At 41.5% G+C, this 25,752-nt stretch overlaps 1 protein-coding gene across 10 annotated transcripts in view; it reads right to left on the reverse strand.

Moving 5' to 3' along the window:
• Positions 1 to 25,752, reverse strand: part of GRIA3 (glutamate ionotropic receptor AMPA type subunit 3) — a 211,544-nt gene that overhangs the window by 996 nt on the left and 184,796 nt on the right. For 5 of the 10 annotated variants that reach the window (XR_010590293.1, XR_010590289.1, XR_010590291.1 and 2 more), the window contains one exon: positions 922 to 1,169. Coding sequence is in view for 4 of the 10 variants with exons in the window: in XM_065556647.1 (XP_065412719.1) it covers positions 924 to 1,169 (246 nt within the window). In the remaining 6 variants the exon portion in view is untranslated. Of the gene's footprint in view, positions 1 to 921; positions 1,170 to 3,882; positions 3,998 to 25,752 lie in introns of those variants that run through there. The other 5 variants (XR_010590292.1, XR_010590288.1, XM_042851083.2 and 2 more) reach the window with 2 other exon arrangements.

A 25,752-nucleotide genomic window follows, 5' to 3' on the forward strand; every position in this document is an offset into this window, starting at 1 on the left:
TTTCTGCTTTTGGCCAGAAGCTGTAATGCCACAAGCTAAACAGTTCTTGTAACATTTCCAACCGGATGGGAAGCGGGAAGTTTTGGGAAGAGAACTTGTTCAGGGACCCCATTGCTCCTTTCACTGATGTCAGTGGAAAGGTTCCTTTCAAGTCAATGGAAGCAGGAGTGGGACCCCCATTTTGTAGACTCAGAGGTGCGGGTTATCATCAGCTACCATAATTCTAATCTGAACTGAATGACGTAACCTTCCCCCTCATCACTTCCAGCAACAAAGATTATTTGAAAGTTAGAATTCCTTTGCTTTTTAGTTTAGCTATAAATGTAATATGTGAATTACTCTGTTTAAATAACTTCTGGAAAGGCATTGATTTAGTAATTAACTTGTACTTTTGTCATGAAGAAATCACCCACTTCTATTGTAGAATTTGAGATATTTTTCTAAATTTCTCATCAGGAGCATGTAAAATATTTACCAGACTTCCTAGAAGCACTTAGCTGAATTGAGCACAACTTCTTAAAAAAAATAAAGGGGAAAACATCACAAGCAAAGCAGAAAAGATTTCTAAATGTACAGTTAATATTTAAAGGGATGGGTGGAACTTTTTGAAACACGGTGCTATTGAAATGTCAGAACCTCAGATACAACAGTCATTCACTTCAGCATCAATTCTGGCACTGCCATTAAAGATATGGAATGGAAACTGGTCTCTTTTTGATCAAGAAAACAAATAAAATCACAAATATTACTGTGTATTGTGAAAGAGCTTTTCCAGACTATATTATGAAAATTATTGCAGCCGATTCACTCTGATACATATTATAACTCTGAAAAATTACTCAAGCTTGGGGGAGGGAGGAGGAAGAACACATATTAGCAAAATATAAACCAGTTTATTAGCTTACTAGACCTGATTCGTACCCTTAGATTTTAACACTTTCTGTTCCATAAACGTTGTAGCCTTCTCTGTATGTAGCATAATTCTGGGTATTGGTTGCAGGAGCAGGTTTAAAGTTTTGTGTATTCTTTGTGAGTTTCATTCGTTTGGCCTCTGCACGAGACTTGTAACAGAATTCTATCAAAGCAACCATCATGGCGAGACCAAGACCTCCAACAAGAATATAGAAAACCCCAGCAACATTGCTCAGGCTCAGTGCACTTGTCTTGTCCTAAGAAAAATGAACCACTTGATTAGTTTTTCTGCAGCAAAAAGTCAGATTGGCTTAGCTCAGACATATATAACTCTATTTGCATCAGACTCCCTGCGCCCGCACATCCAGAAATCCCAGTTCAGAATATCAGGCCCCAAATACTCTTAACTAGTTACTTTACATGCTGGAGCTCATTTATCGGTGTTAGTTTCAACTTTATCCCAATGACACAGAAATGGTTTAAACTAGGGATTCTCAAGACCATTATTGTGCTATCTCACCCTGTTCAGTGGGTGAAATCCTGACCCTAGTGAAATCTATAAGACTTTTGCCATTGACATCAATACGGCTAGGATTCCACCCAGCAAACCTATGTGCTGCTGAGTATATCTAGTAGCAAACAAAAGGCACCTAGCCTCATTCTCCCCAAAGAATCTCAAATATTTTTGGAATTCCCCATTGGGTAGATCAATGACTGCATAAAATAAGGTAGAATTTACAGAAGTCCATTTTAAAACTAACAAGACACAAGATTTAGTTGTTTTTGGTGAATGTAGAGAAAATAATTTGGATGTTGAGAAAATTATCTGGTTTCTATTTAACAATAAAAAAAAATTTTTTTTAATTTTTTTTTTTTGAGGAAGACGGTCAGTTACTTTCAGGTCCAGCTAACTCTACTAGCACCCGCTGTTATAAAAAGAGGCTGGCTTACTGAATAAAATTAATATTAATTTAAAAAAAGCTGTCTAGATGCACCTTCAATGCATGGACGACGGGGAAGTCTTTCATTTCAAAAAATAGAATTTTTGTAATCCGATTATGCAGAGTTGTAACCATTTTGCTGCTGAATTGAATTGTGTTCTGCATTTATTAAATATTGTTTATTCATACTTTCACAGAATCTAGGTGGCTGTTGTCAAGCCAGATGTCAGAGCAATCTGCAGTAAATATTTTTACTAATTTAAAATATTTGCAGGTAGACCTTGATGTATGACAAGTCTCTGGGGATGTCCAAAACTTCTGAAAAATCAGGAGAAAATACAATCTACCTAGTAACAGCCTGGGGGAAACACAGGCATTTTGGATAAAGGCAGTTTTATAAATTACCTGCAGTTTTAAATGTTATGTTTGCAGTTGTATTTCAAGCATGTAGAGCCCGATCCTACAATTGTGCATTCAAACTCTCATTGATCCAAAGTTATTCTGCAACAGCTGGAAGATCAGGCCTTGAGAGCAAATTCCAATCCTACTGAAATCAATGACTTTTGCTGTTGACTTCAGTGGGACCAGGAGACAGCTCTAAATGAGTAAAACACCTAATAATGGGGGAGATTTGCAAAGGCACCAAGGGGAGTGATTTTTTTTCCCGATGGGAGTTGGGTTGCTTATCTCCTCTTGGTGTCTTTGAAAATCCTTTCCAATAATGCTTACTGTTGGGTCAGCACTGTTCTTCCTCAATAGTTCTACTAGCATTAACTAAACCTCTGTATTTTCATTACCTGGGTTAAGCAGAATGTTTCCCCCCAAATAAAACAGGAAATATACAAATCATGGGCCTGACCCAGCCGCTAATCCACATGTGGAACTTCCTGAAGTATCTGGGAATTCTACATGAGGAACAGCTGCAGGGTTACCTGATGTCTGGCCCTCAATGATTAATTTTAGTATGTAGCTTGGTTACATTAAACCATAAACTGTACCAACAATACATTTAAAGCAGTGGTTTTCAAACTATTTGAGCTGAGCCCCCCACTCCTTTGAGTTACAATTTTTGGTTGCAACTCCCAATACCTGCTCCTGCCACCTCCGGGTTTTCAGGGTGGTGGAAGGCACATGCGATGGTCTCTGGGGACAGAGCCAGCGCTGGGTGTGGAGGCATTAACACTGACCCACGGGCTGGGTGGCCCACTGAGGTGATTTGGGGGTGGGGGTGGTGTTCCCTCCCTGAGCCTTGCCTTGTGGGCTGGCCCCAGCTTCACCACTTGGCCCCTCAAATATTCCTCCATGCTGCCCTAGGGGGGCATGCCTCGAAATTTGAAAACCTCTGATTTAAAGTATGCCAGGTATTCAGATTCTCCAACCGTTACAAAATTTCTGATATGGAATGTAGTAATACAGGAGCAAAATGGTTCAATGCACAATAAAATGAATGTCCAAGATTTATGAAATGAGTTACCAATAATATCACAATATTAGTTTTCTTAGAAAAAATTCAAACAGAAAATTTAAACTTTCTTGGAGGTGGTGGTGGTGGTGGGAAGGTGTTTCATGCTCATCAATGTGATGTCTTTCCTGAAAATATCCATCCTTCAGAAGCATGCGTGGCCTATCACTCACAACCAATGTGGACAGAAATTTTAGTTACAATTTTGAAACAAAATTTTATGTACTCATAACTCAAAAATGAAAAGCAATGCTGGACTAAATAATACATTGATTGTGATGAAGCTTGTAGGTTAAATGGAGATACCAGTCTGAGGTTTGTTTAGGCATTTTCCATGGCCTTTTTTTTTCCCCCAGCAAAATATCCAAGTAGTAAAATGTACTTACAACTAAAGTCTTTGATACTGTAAAAGAAAAATGCTGTCATATTCTGATCTTTAATTTTTCTAGTCTTTTTCCTTGAACCTTCAAAACGTAAATATTAACTTTTGAAAGTCATTTTTGTATAAACACACAGTGGGTCAAAATGTGATTTCTAATCAGTACAAAAAGACCTTCGGCGACTGACCTTACTTCCGGAGTCCTTGGCTCCACATTCACCCTTATCGTACCACCATTTGTTTTTCAGCTTGTCTAAGATGCCTTGTTCACTGAGTTTCAATACTGCAAGGTTTACAGGAGTTCTTCACGTGGGAAATAACATAAATAACATTATATTATGTTATTTTATGTTATTCAAGCTTTTAACTACTTTAAAACTATACAAAGCGATAAAGCAGGGTTCCTGGACACAAAGTAATTTATACTGCAGGCAACTGGATCATCCCCTTAAGTTAATACTAGAGCAACACTATATTACCAGGTCCTGCCCATATCGCTTTGAGTAATCGGCACACACTGTTAAATAAAGATAATGGAAATCAAGTAACTCAAATTTTCCCTTTTTAGTAGAATCATTAGACAGCTCACAGTAGCTTCACAAGTAGACTGAGAAATTTGAACTTACAAGATATCTTATTGCACTAACAGAGAGTAAGCTAGTATAGGTAAGCGGGGCTTTTCATGTCCTGAACAAATTAACACCAGTGAATAATCAAGACCACCTGTACAGAAATTAGGTACAATGAAATAAGGCTATAGGAAAAATTCCACATGTAACACAGTGTGAAACCCTCTGTTTGCCTGTTCTCCTGCTTGGCATGAAGTTGGGAATGCTCTTTTAGTCTGTGTAGCTTGGCTAGGCTTTTCACAAGCAAAGAGCAGCTTGCAACATCAAGATCTCCATGTTCAAAAAGGGAGTGGGTGGGGTGGGGTGGCAAGCAAAACTGAAGCTTGTATGTCACAGCAACAGAGGGGGGGGGGAATTTTGCTAGAGTTCATGGCACCGTCTCTGTGACAACTTCAGAAAATTCCCCCAGTTGGTGGAATATTTTCAGTTTCACCACGACACTTTTCAGTAAACAAAAAAAATGGAACCTTTCCCTTCCTACATACAAAACAAAGCAATTGAATGTTCTTGACCTCAACTCACTATGTTTTGAATATTGTAGTTCAGGATCCTTTCAATATACTTAAAAGGCAATATTTACATAAAATACCTCAATATTTACATAAAATAAGAATAGATAATACCATGTTATAGAATGAGTTGTCAGGCATGGAAACAGTGGGCCACATTGCCCACTATAATTGGTGGTGGCTACTGATGAGGGATTTGTTTTGCTAACTAGTCTAGACCTCTTTTCCTTGGGCAGGCCCCAGAGAGAAAAGGACTGGGCTGGGCCTAGCACTTTGTTTCTTAGAATACAGTCCACAAAGGGAAAAACTGGCAAAGTTTAGCTGCATGGACTGCTGCTGGGGGAGGGAACAGGCTAGTTTTTTTTCAGCCCCTAAAAGCTGCTCCCTCTACTGAATGACCAGAACATGGTCTCAGGCTGTCTTGTCTGGGAACAAAAAGGGACCTAAACAGCCTAAGTACAGAGCTCCATCCCCTCCTCTGCAGCTGTACAAGGAGTCTGATTGTGAGCCAGCGGTGTCAAACAGAGGCAGTGGGTGGGCCTGCTAAGAAGTTGGGGTTCTGCTGCCTGGTGGGAGAAACTCTGCAGCTCAGCAAAGCTGATGGTTTGTGAGCGGGGGGATGGGTGGAGGTGCCTGGAAAGATCTCTGCCTGGTGCAAGTTGTGGTTGGCTGTGCAGGATGGAGGAGTGCCCAGCCTCTTGATTTTGCGTCGGCACCAGATACCACTGGTGATGCAGATCTTTCCTGCGTAAGGTTATTGGAGACTTGAGTTTGTACATCATGCTCTTGGGCCAGCTATTACATGTGTGTCTTGGGGTGATGGGAGAGGGATTGAGGTTCACGGCCATCAGAACCGGCAGATAGTTCAAGCCAAAGAGCCCACAGATCTTCTGAGACCTATGGTCGGTTTCAGGGGATCCACTGAAGGCCCGGACAATCTTTCTGGAGGCCTTGTGCCTCCACACATCCTCTTAGCTTCTCCTGGTCCTCAGGAAACTAGACACTCTTCTGGGTGCTAGCCCAAAAGGTTACATCCAAGAAGAGGAACTGGTTAAGTAACTATAGGACATTTCCCCCCTGCTGCTCCCCACATGGATGCTTCTGTTTCAGAGTAAGACTGTCTGTGCCCTTGGTGTGAGGCAGAGACAAGGTACATTGCAGCCTGAGGCAGGAAAAAGTCCCATTGGCTACTGAGTTTTGCCTGAGCCAGATGACAGTGGAGGCCTGTGCCCGCTGACATGGGGGAGAGAAGATAGAGTGCTTCAAAGTCGAAGGCTGCATTGAGCTGCTTTAGCACTAAACAAAGTCCCACCGTAGAACTGAGGTAGCCGATCTGATGGTTAAGTCAGAGTAAGACCTTGTCTTTGATAAAAGCTGCAGTCGTTAATAAAAATCAGTTTCGTTAAACTGGTGCAAACCCCTGTGTGGACATCCTTAACTTGATTTAAATGTGGCTTATCTGGATTTTAGCTTAAGGGTTAATCAGCTAAATCAATTTTTAAAATATGCCTTTAATTAAACCAGTACAACCTCTAGCTGCTGAGACAAAGTCTGGCTTTCCCTACTAAAGAGAGGGTGACCAAGTGCAAAGAAGGCAGCATTAGAACAAGTGGAACAAAATATCAGGAAGTTCTTAAAAAAGTGTCCGTATCTGTTCTTAATGTGCAGCGCAGCTAGTACCCTCAACTCTTGCTGAAATTAGAGGGCCCTCAGAATCTCACAGGATCGGGCCCAGCGCTCGGTTAGCTCTTGCCGGTACAGAAATGTGCTCCATCCATCTCTGATACCAGAACTTGCAAGAGTGTCTTTCTTACTAGTTGCCCTGAAAAATAGGATGGGGCCCTTAACTTGCTGTGGGGATCTGGACCTATATGTTCAATGGCTGTCTAAAAGATAGAACCATTCTAAATGATTTAGGCTTAGATCCTGCCTGGGCCTTAAGCAAGGGCACGGTGGGAGGAGAAAGGGCAAAAGTAGGGAGGATTGTTCCCTCCCCACTCCCTCAGGGTTGGAGTGTACTCTGAATGGGGAGAGAGCTGGGGAAGAGGAGGTGGGCCATGGCCCACACTACCTCCAGGAGCAGGACTGCAAGAAAGGTGTAGCAGAAACTGTTTTCCCTGAGGCAGAATACCTCTGGATGCTCCCTCGTAGGGTGACCAGATGTCCTGATTTTATAGGGACAGTCCTGATTTGGGGGCTTTTTTCTTATATAGGCCCCTATTACCCCTCCACCCCCGTCCCGATTTTTCACACTTGCTGTCTGGTCACCCTACTCCCTCGGGAGCAATGCAGCTCCACACTGGCCCTTACTCTGGCCTGTGCCTAAGTAGCGTGATTGAGCTGTTCATCCCAACATGCGACTCCCTCCTCTCTCCCCCCATGGTTCAGATTCATCTAAATCAGTGGTTCTCAAAGCCGGTCTGCCGCTTGTTCAGGAAAAGCCCCTGGCGGGCCAGGCCGGTTTGTTTGCCTGCCGCGTCCGCAGGTTCGACTGATCGCGGCTCCCACTTGCTGCAGTTCACTGCTCCAGGCCGAACCTGCGGACACGGCAGGCAAACAAACTGGCCTGGCCCGCCAGGGGCTTTCCCTGAACAAGCAGCGGACCGGCTTTGAGAACCACTGATCTAAATAAATATATGTCCCATCAAAATATACTCTGTCAAGTGCTTACAAATCTAGATTGAAATAGGTTTTTTTTTAAAAAGGAGAAAAATAAACATGCTTCAAAACTTACAGGACACAAGCACCCCCAAAGCTGTAATCTGCATGCCCAGCTACTGCACTTCACCAGGTTGGTGTGGATGCTAAAAACTAACATGAAGCAATTTAAAAATAAAAAATCATAGTAGCATTATGTGCCATGAGGCTGTGCAAATTCCCAGATAGACAAGCAAAATGTCATGTTAGCCCAATCACATATTGCCCTCAGTTGATGCACTGAACTACCCTTAATAACAGTGTATCTGGGGCAGTATGTCTTCCTATGAACTTCTCTAGCTGGCCAGGCAGAGACAGCACAGCTTCTGCCGTGCTGATGGTACCCTCACATCACTAGTCTTGACGTTTTCTGATATTTTCTTTGTAAAAATTCCTCTTTAGCAGTCACTGTAATCTAATTAACTATCAATCCAGGAAGCTTATATTTTCTCTGCTGGAGACAAGTGCTGCATTGCAGTGACGAGCCCCAAGAGGGATGACATGTTTGCTATCTCAGCCTTGGCAGAGCAATTATGGAGCCCCCTCAACCAGCATCTGCTGGAATTAAAAAGTCAGACATATCAGTGCTACCTTTTTGCCGCACTGTATGTGTAGCATTTCACAATGTCATGTGATCTTGCTCATGAATCCAGAGAGAACAAGGAAGCAGAAGCCACTGACAAACAGTGCAAATAACCTATGTCCTAGGAAGGATGGCTACGTATGTAGCATATTCAAAGGGCTATGAATTCCTGCCCTGCATAAATGGTTTTTGCATAGTTTGAATGAGTCAGGTCTCCTCCTAGCCAGCCCTCCTGCAATGATTATGTATTTGCATCTTCAGATCAGGTACTTATATTGTCACATGGACTTGAGACACAATGTAGAATAAACCACAACAAGCTATTCATTTGTTAGGCTAATGCATGGCATGACACTAAAAGCTGAATGCCTTTATCCACCTGTGGCCAGGCCCAGTACAAACTCCCTAATGGGTTATAGCTCAGAGTAGAGCGCTCTAAACTGAAGTTACATTTACAAAGAAAAATCCAATTTATGCAACATATTTTTCCACTCTGAAAAATAGTGTGCAGTCAAGAATAAACGACCACAACAGAGAAAAGGTTATAAACACCTTTTCTGCCATCCCTGCATATAATTATTGAGAAATTATTTTTCCACCCATTCCAAACACTCTCTTAATTTGCATGTCTTTATAAAATCCACACAGAGTACAAAGAATTTGCATATCATCCAATACATTACAGATTAGCTTTCATAACTTTATACAGAATTGGGAAATGAGGACAGCTTAACATGCAAATGAGGGTTTCTTAATTTTTTTTAAAGCCAACGTTACATTTAATTATGCACATCCAAGTTCTCAAAAAAGTAAACTAAAATTATCTGAACTAAACAGATGGGAAGTTGCCTGAATCATGGTTTTCTATATAGCTTTTCATGTTCCTTTTCATCATATGATCCATTTAAATAACACTGCTTGTAGGAATTGAAGCTGAGCAACAATTTTGGTTTCCTTTTTTCCTGACCCCCCCCAATTTAAAAAAACATGAACAGGGCTGGGTGGCTGGGTATGTGTGTGTGTGATCTCCTAGCCACTATTTGGTATGTTCAGCAGTGCAACTTTTTTTTTGGATGGTTTATCCATAGTCATGAAATCCCAAATTCTGTTTGCATGGGCATTGTAGATAATGCCACTTTGTAGATAATTTCTGTTTCTCACAGATGCCACGAGATGGGGAGAGCATGTAATATGCTGCATAAGGAAGGGGATTTGTTGAAAAATTCCACAAATTCAATAAAAAAATTGTTGAAAATAAAGCAGTTCTGGGGGACAGCAGAATATCCATGAGCTATTGTCTTTGCCAGGGTTTGGACTTTCTCCCCTCACCCTCATCTTCGACATTTGCCCATGCATAGGCCTGGGTGCCTTAAGTTTCACAGTTTTTCTAGCACTGGTTGGTTTAATAGCAAGTTCCTTATTTAGTGAGGTGGCACTACCAATGTGACACAGTGTGTTTCACAGAGAGAACATGAAATGAAGCATGTTTTATCATAGTCCTCAACTACAATTTTGTCTGCTTCTGAGAAATTAATCCAGAGATCTCGTTCCCGCTTTTCTATTTTCCCACTCCCTCATGCAGTATGACGTTAAGAAGTATGTCCCTTCTGGCTGTGAGAGGCTAGTTCTGCTTGCTGTTTCTGCAGGGGTAGCTTGCAAACAGTTAAACACAGGAGTCGCTTTATACGGGTGAATTGAGCTCTGCAGGTCTAGAACCTTACTGGTTCTATCTCTATTTATGAGTTGCCAAGTTAGATATTTGAAAGTGGGATCTGCTTTGTTGGTAAACTCTAGCATGTCTGTTACCTTCCAAAAATTGCTTGCCTCTGAATAGCTGTCTAGCTTCTTTCATTCTAAATAATTAGAATTTAGGCACAGTCCAAGCGGGTCGGTGGAGATGCATAGGGATCTTGTTTTTCCATTTTTTTTTAAGTAGACATCATCTGTACAATGAATGCAAAGGGCTGCATTTTGAATACAAGTCCCAATCTGCTCAAACTAGCATTGGGGTACCCAACATTCCTGGTGCCATAAAAGGCAAATTATGTACAAGTACCAGTCTGTGACTCTCCCAAGGGCTCCAGGTGCAGAGCCAGTGCTTCCACTAGGCGACCCTAGGCGGTTGCCTAGGGCAGCAGGATTTGGGGGGTGGCATTTTGCCATCCTCGGCGGAAATTCGGTGGCGGGGGTCCTTCCGCTCCGGGTCTTTGGTGGAAATTCGGTGGCGGGTCTTTCACTCGCTCCGGGACCCACCGCTGAAGTGCCCCATAGATGCGGAGTGGAAGGACCTCTGCCGCCAAATGCTCAGAGGAGGAGCACTGCCACCTAGGGCAGCAAAAACCCTGGTGCTGCTCCTGTCTGGGTGCTCTATGCCCACATGGTATGCTCCATGGTAATTTAGGACGAAAGGGCAAATCATATTGTTTGTTTTGTTTTTTAGTTCTTTTTTAAGACATGCACATTTGTAAAGGCAGCAATGTAGTTAAATATAAGAACAGATGCAAGGCAATCCAGGCAGAAACTTAGGCACTTATGGGACTTTGAGAGTGGAAATTTAGGTTCCTACAGGGCTAGATGGCAGCTGAGACGGGGTCTGAGGATTTCAGTGGTGCCTAAACATGGGACTTTGCCACTTAAAGTGGCAGTTAGGCACCTAAGTGACTCATGCATGCAGTCTATACCAGGGATTGGAAATTAACCAAATTCCCCTGACTCTTAATCCAGGGATTTACCACAAGACTACCCTTCTTTTTAAGAGTGTACAGTCAGTTGGCTTGCAGTCTGGGATTTATTATTGCTAAACTGGAGGATGATTTGTTCTATGCTTTATATATGACTGTTTTAAACCATCATTTTTTTGCTTAGTTAGCTGTGATAATTTTATGCTTTCCAATTGCTTTCTAATTAAGTTATTGTTACCTTTCTTTCTCAGAGCTATATGGAGTTTTCTGTTAATTCTTTTGTACTTTTCTTGGTAGTTTTGGCTATTTTCCCTCTACTGGCTTTAATTTCTGATAGGATTATTTAAACTTTTGCTTATGCAGTTTCCAGGCTAGCTTTCAATCAGTTTTGTTGTTCTTATCAAAGCACAATAATCAGAGGCTTCAGAGCTTGTGCTTTGTGTCCCAGAGAGCATTAAATTTGATACCCTGAGTTTCCTTGTTGAATGTAGTCCTTTATGGCATTCTTGATCTTGATGATTACTTCAGAGATGTGCAGCGAAAGTCTCTTTGCTGACCGTAATTGTCTTTTATTTTTATCTGGATTTAGTAGTAGGTGTATCTTAACAAGACTTTGATTAGACAGTGCTATATGTCCCATTGCACAGTTCAAACCAAACTCAGTTACTATTTTGTTCCATAAAATAAGATATCAAGCCTGGAGTAAGATTTGTATCTAAGGGTACGTCTATACTTACCCGCTGGTTCGGCGGCAAGCAATCGATCTTCTGGGATCGATTTATCGCGTCTTGTCTAGACGCGATGAATCGATCCCGGAAGTGCTCGCCGTCGACGCCAGTAATCCTGCTCTGTGAGAGGAGTAGGCGGCGTCGACAGGGGAGCCTATCTGCCGCCTGTGGACCTGCGGTAAGTACCTTTAAGTTCGAACTAAGATACTTCGACTTCAGCTATGTTATTCATGTAGCTGAAGTTGCGTATCTTAGTTCGAACTGGGGGCTTAGTGTGGACCAGCCCTAAGGGAATGATATGAATAGTCTAATTCTGAGTGATACCATCTCTCTTTGTCAATTAACCCACTGGCTGTTTTAAGTTTGTTTAATATGGAAGTGGCTTTGTTATTAAGACTGGTGTCCATCTTTTCTCATATTTATCACTGTATTTAAATCTTCTCCAAAGATTACTCTACCCCTAGAAATGAAGGGCTGCTTTATGAGAGTTTCTATTATTTTAGAAGCCTTCACATTTATAATGGAAATGTCAGCATTCCCATTTTGGTTTCCATTTCCCACTAGAAAACACCCTTCATCATTTTCAGTTCTTTTCCCACATGCAGTGCACACCACACTTTTATTTTTATGAGAGGAAAAACCCTCTGCTTGGCTGTTGTGCTGCGTCAAAGGAGCATGAAAAAAAAATCTCCTTTTTAGTCTTCAAAAACTGAACAAAATTCACTACACTTAATCAGATTATTGGCCAAGATTTTCAGTTGATTTTGGGTGCCCAATTTGAGATGCTGGATTTTCAGAAAAAGCTGAGCAGCCATCCTTTGAAAATAAGGACCTGTTAAGGTGTCTCAAGTTGGGCACCCAAAACCACTTTTGAAGACCTTGACCACTAATCCCTCTAATGTTGAAGGTTATAAATCTGTAGAGGGTTTCCATTGTAACATTGGGTAAAGTGGAACTTGTCTGAAATATAATATTGATTCTCTGTTTAATACGTCCTCCTGTTTTTGTGCAAAGGCTTGTCCTTTGTAAGGCACAGCTACCCCATATCAAGGCTTCCCTCTGCTTTCTGTTGGAGCTTTCCTATCTCATTGTTATCTGCATATTTTCCATCTGTGCCATTAATATGTTTAACATTTAACATAAGAAGAAACAACACTGTCAACTCACTCTTATGTCCATCATCTCTGTGAAACTTAAAACCTTTTGGAGGGACTCCTTTTTTCAGCAGGCACTTGCTTCTTTCCAGATTAGCTAAATTACAGCTTCCTATTACTCCCTTCTCACAGTTTTCTTACGTAACAGAATCTGTTCCTTTATGATTATCCTGATGCGGCCAGGATGATTCCAGAAGGAAAGGGAAAAATATTAATTGTCCAAAGAAATTGTTAATTGTGTGTCAGGTGAATCACAAAAAGAAAAGCTGGCCTGGAAACCAGACAATTCCAGACATGTTAACCCCAAACATTCAAAAAACATGAGTCAGCCCCACCACAATCATATTATTGGCTTCCAAACCATAAGGGTTTTGGTTTTTGTTCTTTGTAAATTGGGAGTCCTTCTCATTTGCCTTCTGCTGTTTGAATGTTTTAGGGTTTATTTTCAAGCTTTCATCTGCAACCACAAAAATAAAGCTGAGATTTTCAGGTAGTAACAGGACTCCAGAAGCTGGGGCTTTAAGACTCCCAATAAAATCACAAGAACTAGCGATTCCTTTTTTTTTTTTTTTTTAGTTAATGGGGATTCAGTGTTGTGTACTTAACTGACTGAATCCTGACAGCATCTTGGAGAGTCTTAGGTCAGTTCCTGGAAGAAGTGCTATTAATATTTTTTTTAAAATGTCCCGTTCACAGAGCTCATCAAAGAATTTGCATTTTCCACTAAGCATTCTGGTTACAGTACTGTTATGTGAAGACCTAGTCTATTCAGCTGTTCCTTGTACATAGATCAGGGGTCAGCAATCTTTCAGAAGTGGTGTGCCGAGTCTTCATTTACTCACTCTAATTTAAGGTTTCGCGTGCCAGTAATACATTTTAACGTTTTTAGAAGGTCTCTTGCTATAAGTCTATCATATAGAACTAAACTATTGTTGTATGTAAAGTAAATAAGGGTTTTAAAATGTTTAAGAAGCTTCATTTAAAATTAAATTAAAATGCAGAGCCCCCTGGACCAGTGTCCAGGACCCGGGCAATGTGAGTGCCACTGAAAATCAGCTCACGTGCTGCCTTTGGCACACGTGCCATAGGTTGCCTACCCCTGACATAGATCATGAGGGTCTTCTATTCACATGTATAGGTATATAACAATAATATGCCTGGTAGTTCTCGTAAATCATTGTAAGTATCCTTCTGCCCCTTAGAGGGGGGCTTCTTTATCTGCGTTCTACAAGACTTCAGTTGTTACGGCTCTTTGCTCCTCTGCTGTGAAGCAGTTCAATCTCTGGATACAGCTAGAGTTGAAGGAACTGCAAGGGTCAGCGTTGCATGGAATTGTCTTTTATTTGGAGGAAGGTGGTGATATTTCACTCCTCTTTTTGTGACATGGCCCAGCCAAGTTTGCTGCTAACGCTCCATAGGAATGGTCAGCCACCCTGAGGTGGGACCAGGTCTTCAGCAGCCACATGTGCTGCTTTTTATTGCTGTGTTTTGGAGCAGCTGCCACACGTGCTGCTGGCCCTTTCGCATGATGAGGTTGGATGAGGATTTTTTAAAACTCTGGGCAGTAATGCATGTTTGTGCTGTCACCAGAAATGTTGACTGGAACGGACAGAGGTGACCATTATGGTTGGCACTTCTGATTGTGCCAAAGGATTAGCTTCAAAAAGAGGACGTCCTAAGCTAGCCAGTGATGAAATGCAGAGGGGAGGGGACTCAGATCCTTAAAGGGACTTAGGTGCCTAACGCTCATTGATCTGGGTGCTAGGTTCTTGACTGATATTTCAGAGAGAGGCGCGTATCTCCACTCAGGATTCTTAGCCCTGAACCGTCTCCTGGAGTTAGGTGCTGAAGGCAATTCAGCCCGTTCTTATGAAAAAAGCAGAAGAGCAAGACCCCTGATTCTAGCCAATAGCCCAGTGGTTAGGGCACTCGCCTGGGATGTGTGAGATCTGTTCTCAGATCCCTCCACTGGCTGATGTGGAGCAGAGACTTGAACACAGGTCTTCCCCCTTCCAGGTGAGTGCCCTCGCCACTAGGTTATTGGGTAGCGTAGGGCGAAGAATCTCTCTTGGTGGAGGTGTTCCACTTTGTATAAATAATTACATAATCATTGGGCCTGGAACAGTGAGAGTGGCTCTCTAGCACAGTGTTTAAGGCACTCACCCGGAAGTCCCTGCTCCAATAATTTATTTATACAAAGCAAACAGCTTCAACAGGAGAGACGCCCACCCCAGAATATCCAGTAGCCAGGTGGCTCAGGCATTCCCCTGGGAGGTAGGAGAGCTGGTCCAAGTCAGGCTGAGTGGGGTTTCAAACCTGTATCTCTCACATCACACACCACTGCCGGCCAAGCTCCCAGATTCCCAACCTGCTCACCCCTGGCTGTCTTTTGTGTGGTTTAGGTGTGTTCAGTCTCAGCACAACTACCAGATTGGGCCAGACAGGGAAGAGAGGTGGGGGAACTGCCTTGTTTTGAGAATCCTGCCAGGGCTTAGGTGTGAGCGAGGGCTCCAAGTGGCATCAGGACTTAGGTAGCTTTGTGTATGCCGACTGGCAAAAACTGAGGTGCCTATGGGTATTTAGGCACCCACAGGGCTAGGCGGCAGCTGAGCGGTGGTTTTATGAATGTCAGCAGTGACTAAGCCCCTTTGTGAATCTAGCCCTAAGTGACTTAAGAGCACAAGTCATTTAGGCACACCATAAAGATTATAGGGTGGGATTTTCAAATTTTGTCAACTGAAAGTAATTGATGTTACTGTGGCATTTGTGCTACACTATGTTAATTATAAGCAATACAGTAACAATGTTTCTTGCTTGCATAGCAAATAAAAATTTCACTGACAACTGCTGTAGCTTTGGGTAATTCATGCCCTCTTCCTTACTCTAATGGATGCAATATAAATGTTACACCAAATTTTTTTCATTGTTCGGGATAGCAAATGTACAATGCAGATAGCATATTGTTACCCTCCAAACTAAATGAAATACTGTAAATTAATTCTGAGCAATGGTTTGGAAAAGGGAATTGAAAAGAAATGACTTAACAATTAAGAGTCACTACAGCACTAATTATTTCCATTTCTTGGCATCTGAACAGCGCAAGAATGGTGTATCATAGAATATCAGGGTTGGAAGGGACCTCAGGAGGTCATCTAGTCCAACCCCCTGCTCAAAGCAGGACCAATCCCCAACTAAATCATCCCAGCCAGGGCTTCGTCAAGCCTGACCTTAAAAACCTCTAAGAAAGGAGATTCCACCACCGCCCTAGGTAACCCATTCCAATGCTTTACCACCCTCCTAGTGAAATTTTTTTTCCTAACATTCAACCTAAACCTCTCCCACTGCAACTTGAGACCGTTACTCCTTGTTCTGTCATCTGGTACCACTGAGAACAGCGGTACATATAGCTAGATGGCTATATATATATATGTAACAGTGGTAACATATAGCTAGATGGACAAATGACTGATGACAAACCACTTCAAAACTGGACTAAATGAGTGCTGATTCAGTAGCTTTTACTGATTGGGGCTTGCACACTGTGAACCAAACAATTTCTTCTGTTCATAATCAAGGGGTGTATTATCATTTGCTGATGCCAGTTTAGAGACAGATATAGCACTGCACTTTGTCAGAACAGTTCTGCCACTACCCACAAGCGCTACAGTCCAAATATCTCTTAAACCCCAAAAAACTTCAGGCAAGACAAAAATAACAACAGCAACCAATGATGCTTCACACAAATCTCCTGTTGTGGCCTTGAAAACTTCCTTTCTGCAATCATTCGCACTGCGAGAGGCAGAGAATAGTAACAGAGAGAAAGAGGAATTATTGGAGAGTATAGATCACTTCTTCAAATGTTGGGGTATGACTGAGTATTGCAGAAATGCATGGCTCCCTTGTCAGCCCAGATTTGTGAAGGAGTGGCTGTCAAAGTGAACGTGATATGATTGACATAATTTTTTAGGAGCTAGCTCCACCCACCACCTCTCTGTGTGATGAGGATGTTACGCCTCCTACTTATCTTGCTGAATCGGCCAAATGGCTGACTACTTACTGGAAAAGTCAGACTGAGGATGGGTGACTTTTGTGGGAAGAGAAAGGTAAATAAAAATGAAAGTGTGTCATGAAGAGAGGCTGAGGAGCAGTGATATGTGGCTTTGAAGAACTGGAGAAGGAGAAAATGTGAGAGGAACAGATACGACATCAAATAAAATTCTTATAATTAAAACATTGGCTCAGTTGTTGAGAGGAGAACCAATGTATCTTCTCTCCCGATGCACCAAACAGCATGGAAAAGTTTTGTTTCCCCTCTGTGGTTCAGGGGAAGGATGCCACCATCTCAGTGTTTGGGAACCTGTGTGCTCAATTGCTAAACAGATTGGCCTGAGAAGGTCTGAGAAGAGAACATATCAAGATCTAAAATGATATTCCAATCTCCTTGATCTGTTGCCTTACACATAGCAGCGCTCATATTATAAATGCAGCCCTCTAGCTGGATCCAGTGCATAGAGATATTTCTTGTTTTTCAACTGGTCTGCCACAGAACTGCAGTACTTGCCCGTCTGTGTTCTGGCTGGCATGGCTGGAAATTATGCCTTCTCTCAGACATTGAGAAAGGGAGCGGTCTCAGTGATCGATCTCATGAATTGGCTTGCAAATCTATCTCATAAAGCAGATTGAAGCCTGCCCCAAACATAGGTGCCTCTCTCCAACACTAGCATGTTTCTTTGCAAACAACTCTGACACACAGGACATAACTCCATCACATACTTATTTCAATAATCTCCATAATGTGAAATGCTAAATATTCACTGGTACATTCCAGCTTTCCTACAGTATAACATTACATGCCAATCAAGTATATGATCAGAGTCCTATGGAAACACATAGTTGCATCACCAGAAATGTGGCATTTACAAAAGAGTTGTTAGCAGTGGCGTATATACCTATATGGCTATAGGACAAATCCATGGGCTAGGCAAATATTCTGAGCCAGATTCACTGATGGACTCTGGCTGCTTTGCACTTCACTATAATATAAAGCAGCTGTTACTCCGGTTTAATTAGCTGGTTAAACCAGATTTGAGTGATCTGTGTCATCAGAGTAACATAAAACAGCTGGAGACTACTGGTGACTCTGGCCACTGTAGGTCAAACAAAATTTTCACCAAAAGAAAACCAACAAGACTCATAAAGAAACATCCTCATTGCCAAAAGTAATCTGAAGGCAGTACATTATCAAGCAATAGACAGTACACTCAAGGGCCATATACTGCTCTCAATATGCCTTAAAATTAGGATATAAAAAATGTTTAGAGCACTTTTGCACTTTCACTTTGTCAGACATGGATTTCTCTCTCCTGTGTTCTTTATGACCCAAAGCCATGCTTGTTTCCTTTAGCGCCACCAAAACCGGTAACATCAACACAGCCCAACCAACAGAAAATTGCGGTATCAAGGAGTTTAGACCTTAAATGAATGCTCAAACTGGCGGTTTTCTAGATCCATCTCTTCTTGCTAAAATAAAGGAGGGAAGTGGGTTAGGATGGGAAGCAAACTAGTGTTTTTCTAATACACTTTACTCTAGTGCAAAGGTCCACTAGGCCCTAAATATCTTTGGGGGAAGGGCAAAGTCCCCAAACTAATCCACTACTCTGTGGACAAGAGATTTAACGTCCCACTTCTAACAAACAAAGATCTGCAGTTTGTCAAATTTACAACATTTCCTGCTCTGTTGTAAAGTTAAAAAGAGAAGTAGATGTTAACTGTAGCCAGGCCTTCCAAGGTATGTCTACACAGCAAAGAAAAACCCACGGCTCACCCGTGCCAGGCGACTTGGGCTCGTGGCTCAGGCTGCAGTGGGACTGTTTCATTGCTGTGTAGACTTCTAGGCTGGGGCTGGAGCCCGAGCTCTGGGACCCTCTGGGTAGGAGGGTCTGAGTCCGGAAGTCTACACAGCAATGAAACAGTCCCACCAGCCGAGCCCCATGAGCCCGAGTAGGCTGGCACAGGCCAGCCAGGGGGTTTTCTCTATTGTGTAGACATACCCTCAATCTGCACACTGTAATTTGCTTTTCCTGACCCATCAAAACAATGCCCCTAAAATCCTGGGTGCATGGCAGCCAAGGAAATGTAGGAGCGTTTGTATTAATCAAGACTGAATGCTCTGTTTAGCTTGACGGGACACCATATCAATCTAACTGAACTACCATCTTGATGTCTTTTTCGAACACAAAGATAGAAATATTTCTGTAAGAGAGACCAAAATCAACATTATTCTCTGGAGGGCATTACTGGAGGTTAAAGACCAGTCTAAATGAAATAAGGCACTTTAAGCCCCTCCCAGCCTGTAAATCCCAATCCGGTCTATAACTATTAAATAGACTCTCTGTCAGATCTTGTAGCTGAAATAACTTATGACTACATACAAACCTTTAAGGGTGAATGTATTATCCAACTCTTCTAGCCTTTCCTAGAGCAGAACTTTCACATTCTATTGCAAGATACAGCCCATCATAACGTATCAGTCTATCTAAGATTGCTGCATAAATACATAATAAGTATATAGCCACATATAGTAAATGGGTTATACATCATGGCCTACCTCTATTATCACCCAGTAGGTGATAGTAAAAACTCAACATGTGCCACCTTGCAGTGACAGCAGTACCAAAGTATTTCTTGCTCTCTATATAGGAAGACACTGTAGTGACTCTAGGCACCTGCAACAATGAATGCTGAGTTTCTAATGAGCCCTGTAAAGGATAACAATCATACACGGCTAATATATGCAGACCATATCCTATCCTTCCTCTGGCATAGGATTCATATTGATTTGTACGTGCAGAATACAACATGATGGAAACTGACACATTCTCAATATATAAGCAAGCACTGGCTTTTTGTCCTGTATTTATATAGCACAATAGAGGTTCTAGTCCATGACTGGGGAATCCAGATGCCTCCCCAATACAAAATAATATGGTCACTTATTATCAGCTAGTCCTTGTTATCATCAGTTATAAACAAGCATATTTAATTTTCATTTCAAAATCATAAGGAATTCCTTTCAAGAATTGGTGCTCTGTTACAACTTTGTTACTATTTCCAATCTTGGGTCCACTTTTATTTCTAACCTAGTTTAATAATCAATTACATGTCTACAGCGTTCAAGATTTCAGATTGAAAAGGCTAGAATGAAGGAGCCTCAGTGTTAAATCCTTCAGTAGACACTGTTTTCAAACAGTATATCTAGAAATTCTCTTTACACGTGTTATTCAGGCCTTGACACTTATTCAGTGAGGAATATTTTCTTATCTGATGCACTGAAGCTGCTGATGCTGTTGTGCCTGGCCCCTGGCTGATCAATTTTTCTGTTAACGATAGGTTACTGGTAATTTCTCAATCTTTTATGGAGGTCACTGTATGTTTTTCCCACCTACTATTCCTTACCTTCTGCATGTTGACGTGATGAACTAAACCATTATTTGTGAGTGTGCATATTGGCAATCACTTTACGCTGTCATTTTTGCCTGTAACAGATCTAGTGAATGCAGAAGGTGGATGCAGATGTTGTTTTGTTCTGTCATGTTTGCCTGTAGTGCCGCTGGTGAATATGGAAGTTGGAGGCAGATGTTGACAAAAGCTGCATCTCTTTCCATGACAACAGTGCACTCCTATACGAGGTTTTAATTCTGCTCTTACGACGAGTGTCTGAAAATTAGTAGCTTTGCAGTAGGCAGTCATGGGCGGTTTTGGTAGGGCCTTTTGTAATGTATCCAAACTCGCAATCAGGGGTAAGTTTCCTTCATTATTTTTGTGTAGTTAAAAGCTGCAGGCTTGGGCTTCACAACAAAAGGAATCCTGTCACAAATTTCATTAATATTTTTTTCTGTAATTAGTGTTCTCCTTGGTAGTACAAAAGATTTTTTGTTTTGTTGTCATGAGGCATGTAAGTGCATCTCTGTTATGTTGTCAGTAGGTTTACTCACGGCTGCAGCTGGATTTAATTTTTAAAATCAGGCTGTAAATAATGCTCTGTTTAGTGTAATGTGGATTTGGTCTAATATGTCTTTGTGTATACATTCTACACACACACACACACGACAGTATAAGATGGCAACACATCTGGCTCTATGGAGGTGTGTATAGATCTATCTATATTTTTTTCTACTTCCTTGTGTAAATTCCATCAAAAAGGGTCCACTGTAGGAATCTTCTTCTTCCAAAGTGCTCTGTTCAGTGACATATCTTCTATCGCACCTTATGCTAACATGCTTCCTTTATGACATCCCACCACTTCTTGGGTTGGCCTCTCTGTCCTTTTCCTTTAATCTTGATCTGTTGGAGTCTTTTACTCACATAGTTGTCAGGACCGTTGGACTCTTTTACTCACATAGTTGTCAGGACCGCACTTTACATGGCCAAACCATCTGAGCCTGCACTTATGGGTATTATTTCGAGCATATCTCTAACATATACATTCCTCAGATGGTCTTTCCTGATTCACCACTCATCTCTCTCAACATTTTCATTTTGGTGGAATATACCATTTACTCATGTTTCTTCTTTGGTGCCCAACATTTAGAGCCATACGTTAAACCTGGACGGACCACTTTATAGACTTTCCCTTTTAATTTTACTGGTATCTTCCTGTCAGACACTACACCACTTATCTCCGTTTGAACCAGGTGTTTATCATCCTAGCTCTAATTCATCCTCCATTTCCCAGATTCTGGAACACAGATATTTGAAACTTTGCATTTTCACTACTGTCTGCCTATCTAGTTTCAAGGATAATTCCTCTGCTTATTTTGAGCCCATGTCTCTCCAACACATCTCTCCATTTATCAAGATCCTCTTTTAGACTTTCTTCTCACTGCATAGAATATTACCTGCAAACAGCATGCACCAAGGTGCCTCCTTCTGTATGTTCCCTGTGAGGGTCTTCAAGACAAGGATAGACAAGAAAGGGCTCAGTGCTGATCCCTGATGTACTCCCACCTTTACTTGTTTCACTACTAAAAGATCGGACTATTGACATTGCCCCTATATACACGACTTGAACATTCCACTCATTCTTCCACCCATAGACCACCAGATGACGTCTCTTGGAACTCAGCCTTTTCCAGATCAATGAACACCAAATGAATATTTTTCCTTTTCTCTCTAGTTTTTCCCTAGCTGTCTCAATGCAGAAACAGCATCTATTGTCAACCTTCCTGGCGGAAAGCCATATCGATTTGCACTAATATCTGCTTCACTTCTTAGTCTCTTATTGATGACTCTCTCCCACAGTTTCTTTTGTATGACTTATCAGCTTTATACCTCTATAATTTGTGCAGTTGTCAGCATCACTTTTCCCCTTGTATATCGGCACCAAGATACTTTTCCTCTCTGTGTTTGAGATCTTTTCCCATCTCATGATTGAACTGAACAGGGATGTCAGCAGATGGGTACCTTCTTTACAAATGTTTTCCATGCTTCAGCAGGGATTTTGTCTGGACGTAGGGCCTTATTAGTTATTTATTTGATAGTATTTGCCATGTCATCTGGTGTGATCAGCTCCACTACACTAAAATTCATCAATTTGAAGTCGCATTGCTGTCTTGGATTTTCTTCATTTAAAAACTGTTCAAAATACCTTTTTCCATTGATTCTTTATGCTACTATCATCAGACAACACCGTATTAGTTTAATCTTGGACGAACCTCACTTCCTTTATATTTTTGGTATTTCTGTTCCTTTCCTTTGCCAGTCTATACACTTTCCCCTCTCTCCTTCTTTTGTTCCAAGTCTTCACTTTTGCTTTTGTAGCTACATTCCTCGTCAATTTCTTTACATCTGTGTATTCTTCCAGATCTCATTTGCTCCTACTCCTTTGCCAGAGTTTAAACATTTTTCTTTTATCATGCCTTGTACTTCTTCACTCCAAGTTTCTTGTTGAATACCCACAAACTTGTTTTGCACTCTCCAATATATTTGTGGCCATAAAACACCCACATTTATCCCCTCCTTCTGCGTGTGGTGTCTAAGGAGTCAGTTATGGAGAAGATGAGGTAATGTCCTCCTTAGCTTTACCTTGTAGTTTTTTGTCATCTTATCTTTGATTTTTCGCTGTACCTTTGTTCTAAGAGAAATATTTAGGTGGTCTATATTGATTAGTAAGACTCTCTCCTGCAATTGCCTTGCAGTCTTTTATAGCTTTTATTTTCTGCTGAGAAACAAGCAAGTAATCAATTTGGCGTCTAGTCCTTCCATTCTTGTAAGTAATAAGATGTTCATCTCTTTGTGTAAAGAATGGGTTGGATACTACTAGGTCATGAGCTTGTGCCATCTGGAATATGTTTTCTTTTGTCATACAATTTTCAATAGCCCAGCCATATGCCTCCTTCCCATCCCAACAAGGTTTGTCTCAGCTTGGGGGATGTGTGTGTGTGTGTAGATGTATCTGTATATATTGGGTTGTATGTGTACATACCATATGTATTATATATACAAACATGCACACATACTTTTCCATAGAGCCAGATGTGTGACCATCTGATGCTGCAGGCTTCTCTCTCTCTTCTCTTATGGAAGTTTGCAGTCTGTGTCTGATGCCGGCATCAGGCTCTATGAAAGTTTATTTATGTTTCATTAATGTAGCTCAAACACATTAAACTACACTAGCAGGATCATAATTTAATATAAGTGCAAAGTGCTAATGCAATAATGCATGCATATTGGATTAGGAAATGAAAGCTGTTACAAGTCATTTTAGTTCATTTGTAACAATGCCTGAGACTGAGAGACCGATGTGGCAAGAACAACTGAAAGAGAGATTTGGGGTTTAGTGAAATTTCCCAAATCTCACCCCAGGAATGCTGTGGAGAAGCAGTACAAGGAAGGCTGGAAGCTTGATACTACAATCCTTTCCTAGGACACCTTACACAGCAACATGATTGCTGTCTATGGGGATTACCACACCACTGTTCCTTGACCTTTTCTAACCTACATTGATGTAGCTGTGAATGGACATGTGCAAGGGCCTTCACTTACCTTGTACGTTAGCCAGCATCCTCATTCTCTCTCTCTCTCTCTTGCTTTTATATACATATTCCTTGCCACCTTCAGATTTTTTTCTCTTGTAAAGGCTTCACTGGAGGCTCCTGCTTTCTGGATCATCTACAAGCTTCAGTTTGCTGCTGCCTCCTTTGAAGGCTTGCTCAGGTCATTCTGGGACAGCTTGGTTGGCTATATAAAGCCATAGCTTCCCCAAAACTTTATTACAGCAGTAGACAGGGACAGAGACACATCACCGAGAACCTACCTGAATGAATGTAGGCATCTGCCTGCAATATGAACTTCTATTGCTGAAACCTTAGGGTTGCTTTGAAGCACAAAACAAGAGAGGTTTCTTTAAAAAATGCATTTTTTCCCGAGTTTTTTTCTCTTTCCTTTTAAATGAAACTAGCTGTGTTAGATAAAAATATCAAAGCTTTGTCTCCCCCATCCTTCACCACCAAAAAAACCCAATAAGGTATTCTGTACAACTAAGGACATGGATTCAGTTGCTTGGATTTCATTGTCCTTTAATGAAATCCCTTTAGAAATTGTGAATTCTAGTAGCCTTCCTTCAGTCTTATTCCTCCTTCCCATCCCATCCCAAGAAGGTTTGTCTCAGCTTGGCCCTTTGACAGATATTGCTGGGTGAATGATTCAGAGTGAATCACTTCTTCAAAACATTTAGTCCCTTTTATTTTTCTATGTCAATAATTATCCCTGGATGGGCTTTGATTTTTGCTAATATTTTGTTATTATCAAAACTGTTAGACAAAACCTTCATGGCCATAATTTTCAGAGGGGCTCATGACCCACCAGTGAGATCAGATTTTCCAAAGTGCTCATCACTCTGCTACACCCATTGTTCTTGGTGGAGGTTCATGGGTGCCGCGTTGTTTTGGAAATCTGGCCCCAATTTTGGCTCCTGAGTCATTCTGAAAGTCTGGCCCTGTGTGACCAGATATAGGTTGCTTGTGAAATACTTGCTATTTATTAGTTGTGGTGTGTGATTAGTCACTGAAGGTCACAAGGCGTTTTTTTGTGTTCCCTGGTGGGAAGATTGAAACTCTTATAACCAGGGGTAGAGAAATCCAAAGAGATTCCAAGGTGGTTATGTGAGCCTTTCTGGAATAAACTTTTGTGTAAATACATTTACGCAAATATTCACCAGACTTTCACTTTCTTCAAACATTTTTTGAGGAAAATTGAACTCTTACAAATATTCATGGAAGATAAATACAAAGATCCACAAACTGTTGTCAGAATGAATTGGTGAAAAGATGTTCACAAACTTTTTTCAGCTTTCTCTTAGCCTTAATGACAGGACATTGGGTCCTGCTTACTGACAATATTCTGCCCCATTTACCATTGAGTAGAGAGGTTTACACTCTAATCTACTACTCCGTAAGGGTGGCAGACTTGGGTACGTCTACACAGCAATTAAATACATGCGTCTGGCCCGGCTCAGCTGACTTGGGCTTGCAGGGCTCGGGCTGTGGGGCTGTAGAATTGCTGCGTAGACGTTCGGACTTGGGCTGGAGCCTGAGCTCTGAGACCCTATGAGGGGGAGGCTCCCAGAGCTAGGCTTCAGCCCAAACATCTACAGTGCAATGTATAGCCCTGTCAGCTGACTCAGGACAGCCGTGGCTGTGCTGCCGGTCTTTTATTCCAGTGTAGACGTACTGTTTCCGAAGGGAGTGTCTTTTTTCCCCATCTACTCCCTAAGCCCAATAGCTGTTTTCCAATCTGTGTAACACATTTTTTAGAAACTCTCTCACTGATTTCCTAAATTATGATCCTTATATAATAGAACCTCGCCAGGCTGCATTTTATAAATCTCACACAAACTAAAGCAGGCTCTCGGTCCTCTGTGATAATATAAGTGGAGGAATGCTGTAACGAAGTCTCATATTACAAAAGACTTAATTATGGTTACAAAATATGCTACAGCATTATTTAATAGTATGGTGTGAAGAGTCTTTGTCAAATAAATGAACAAAGTCAATGTTTGATGCCTTCCTTTTAAAATGT

This window comes from Chrysemys picta, chromosome 9, assembly GCF_011386835.1.
Source record: "Chrysemys picta bellii isolate R12L10 chromosome 9, ASM1138683v2, whole genome shotgun sequence".
NCBI classification, from domain to species: domain Eukaryota; kingdom Metazoa; phylum Chordata; order Testudines; family Emydidae; genus Chrysemys; species Chrysemys picta.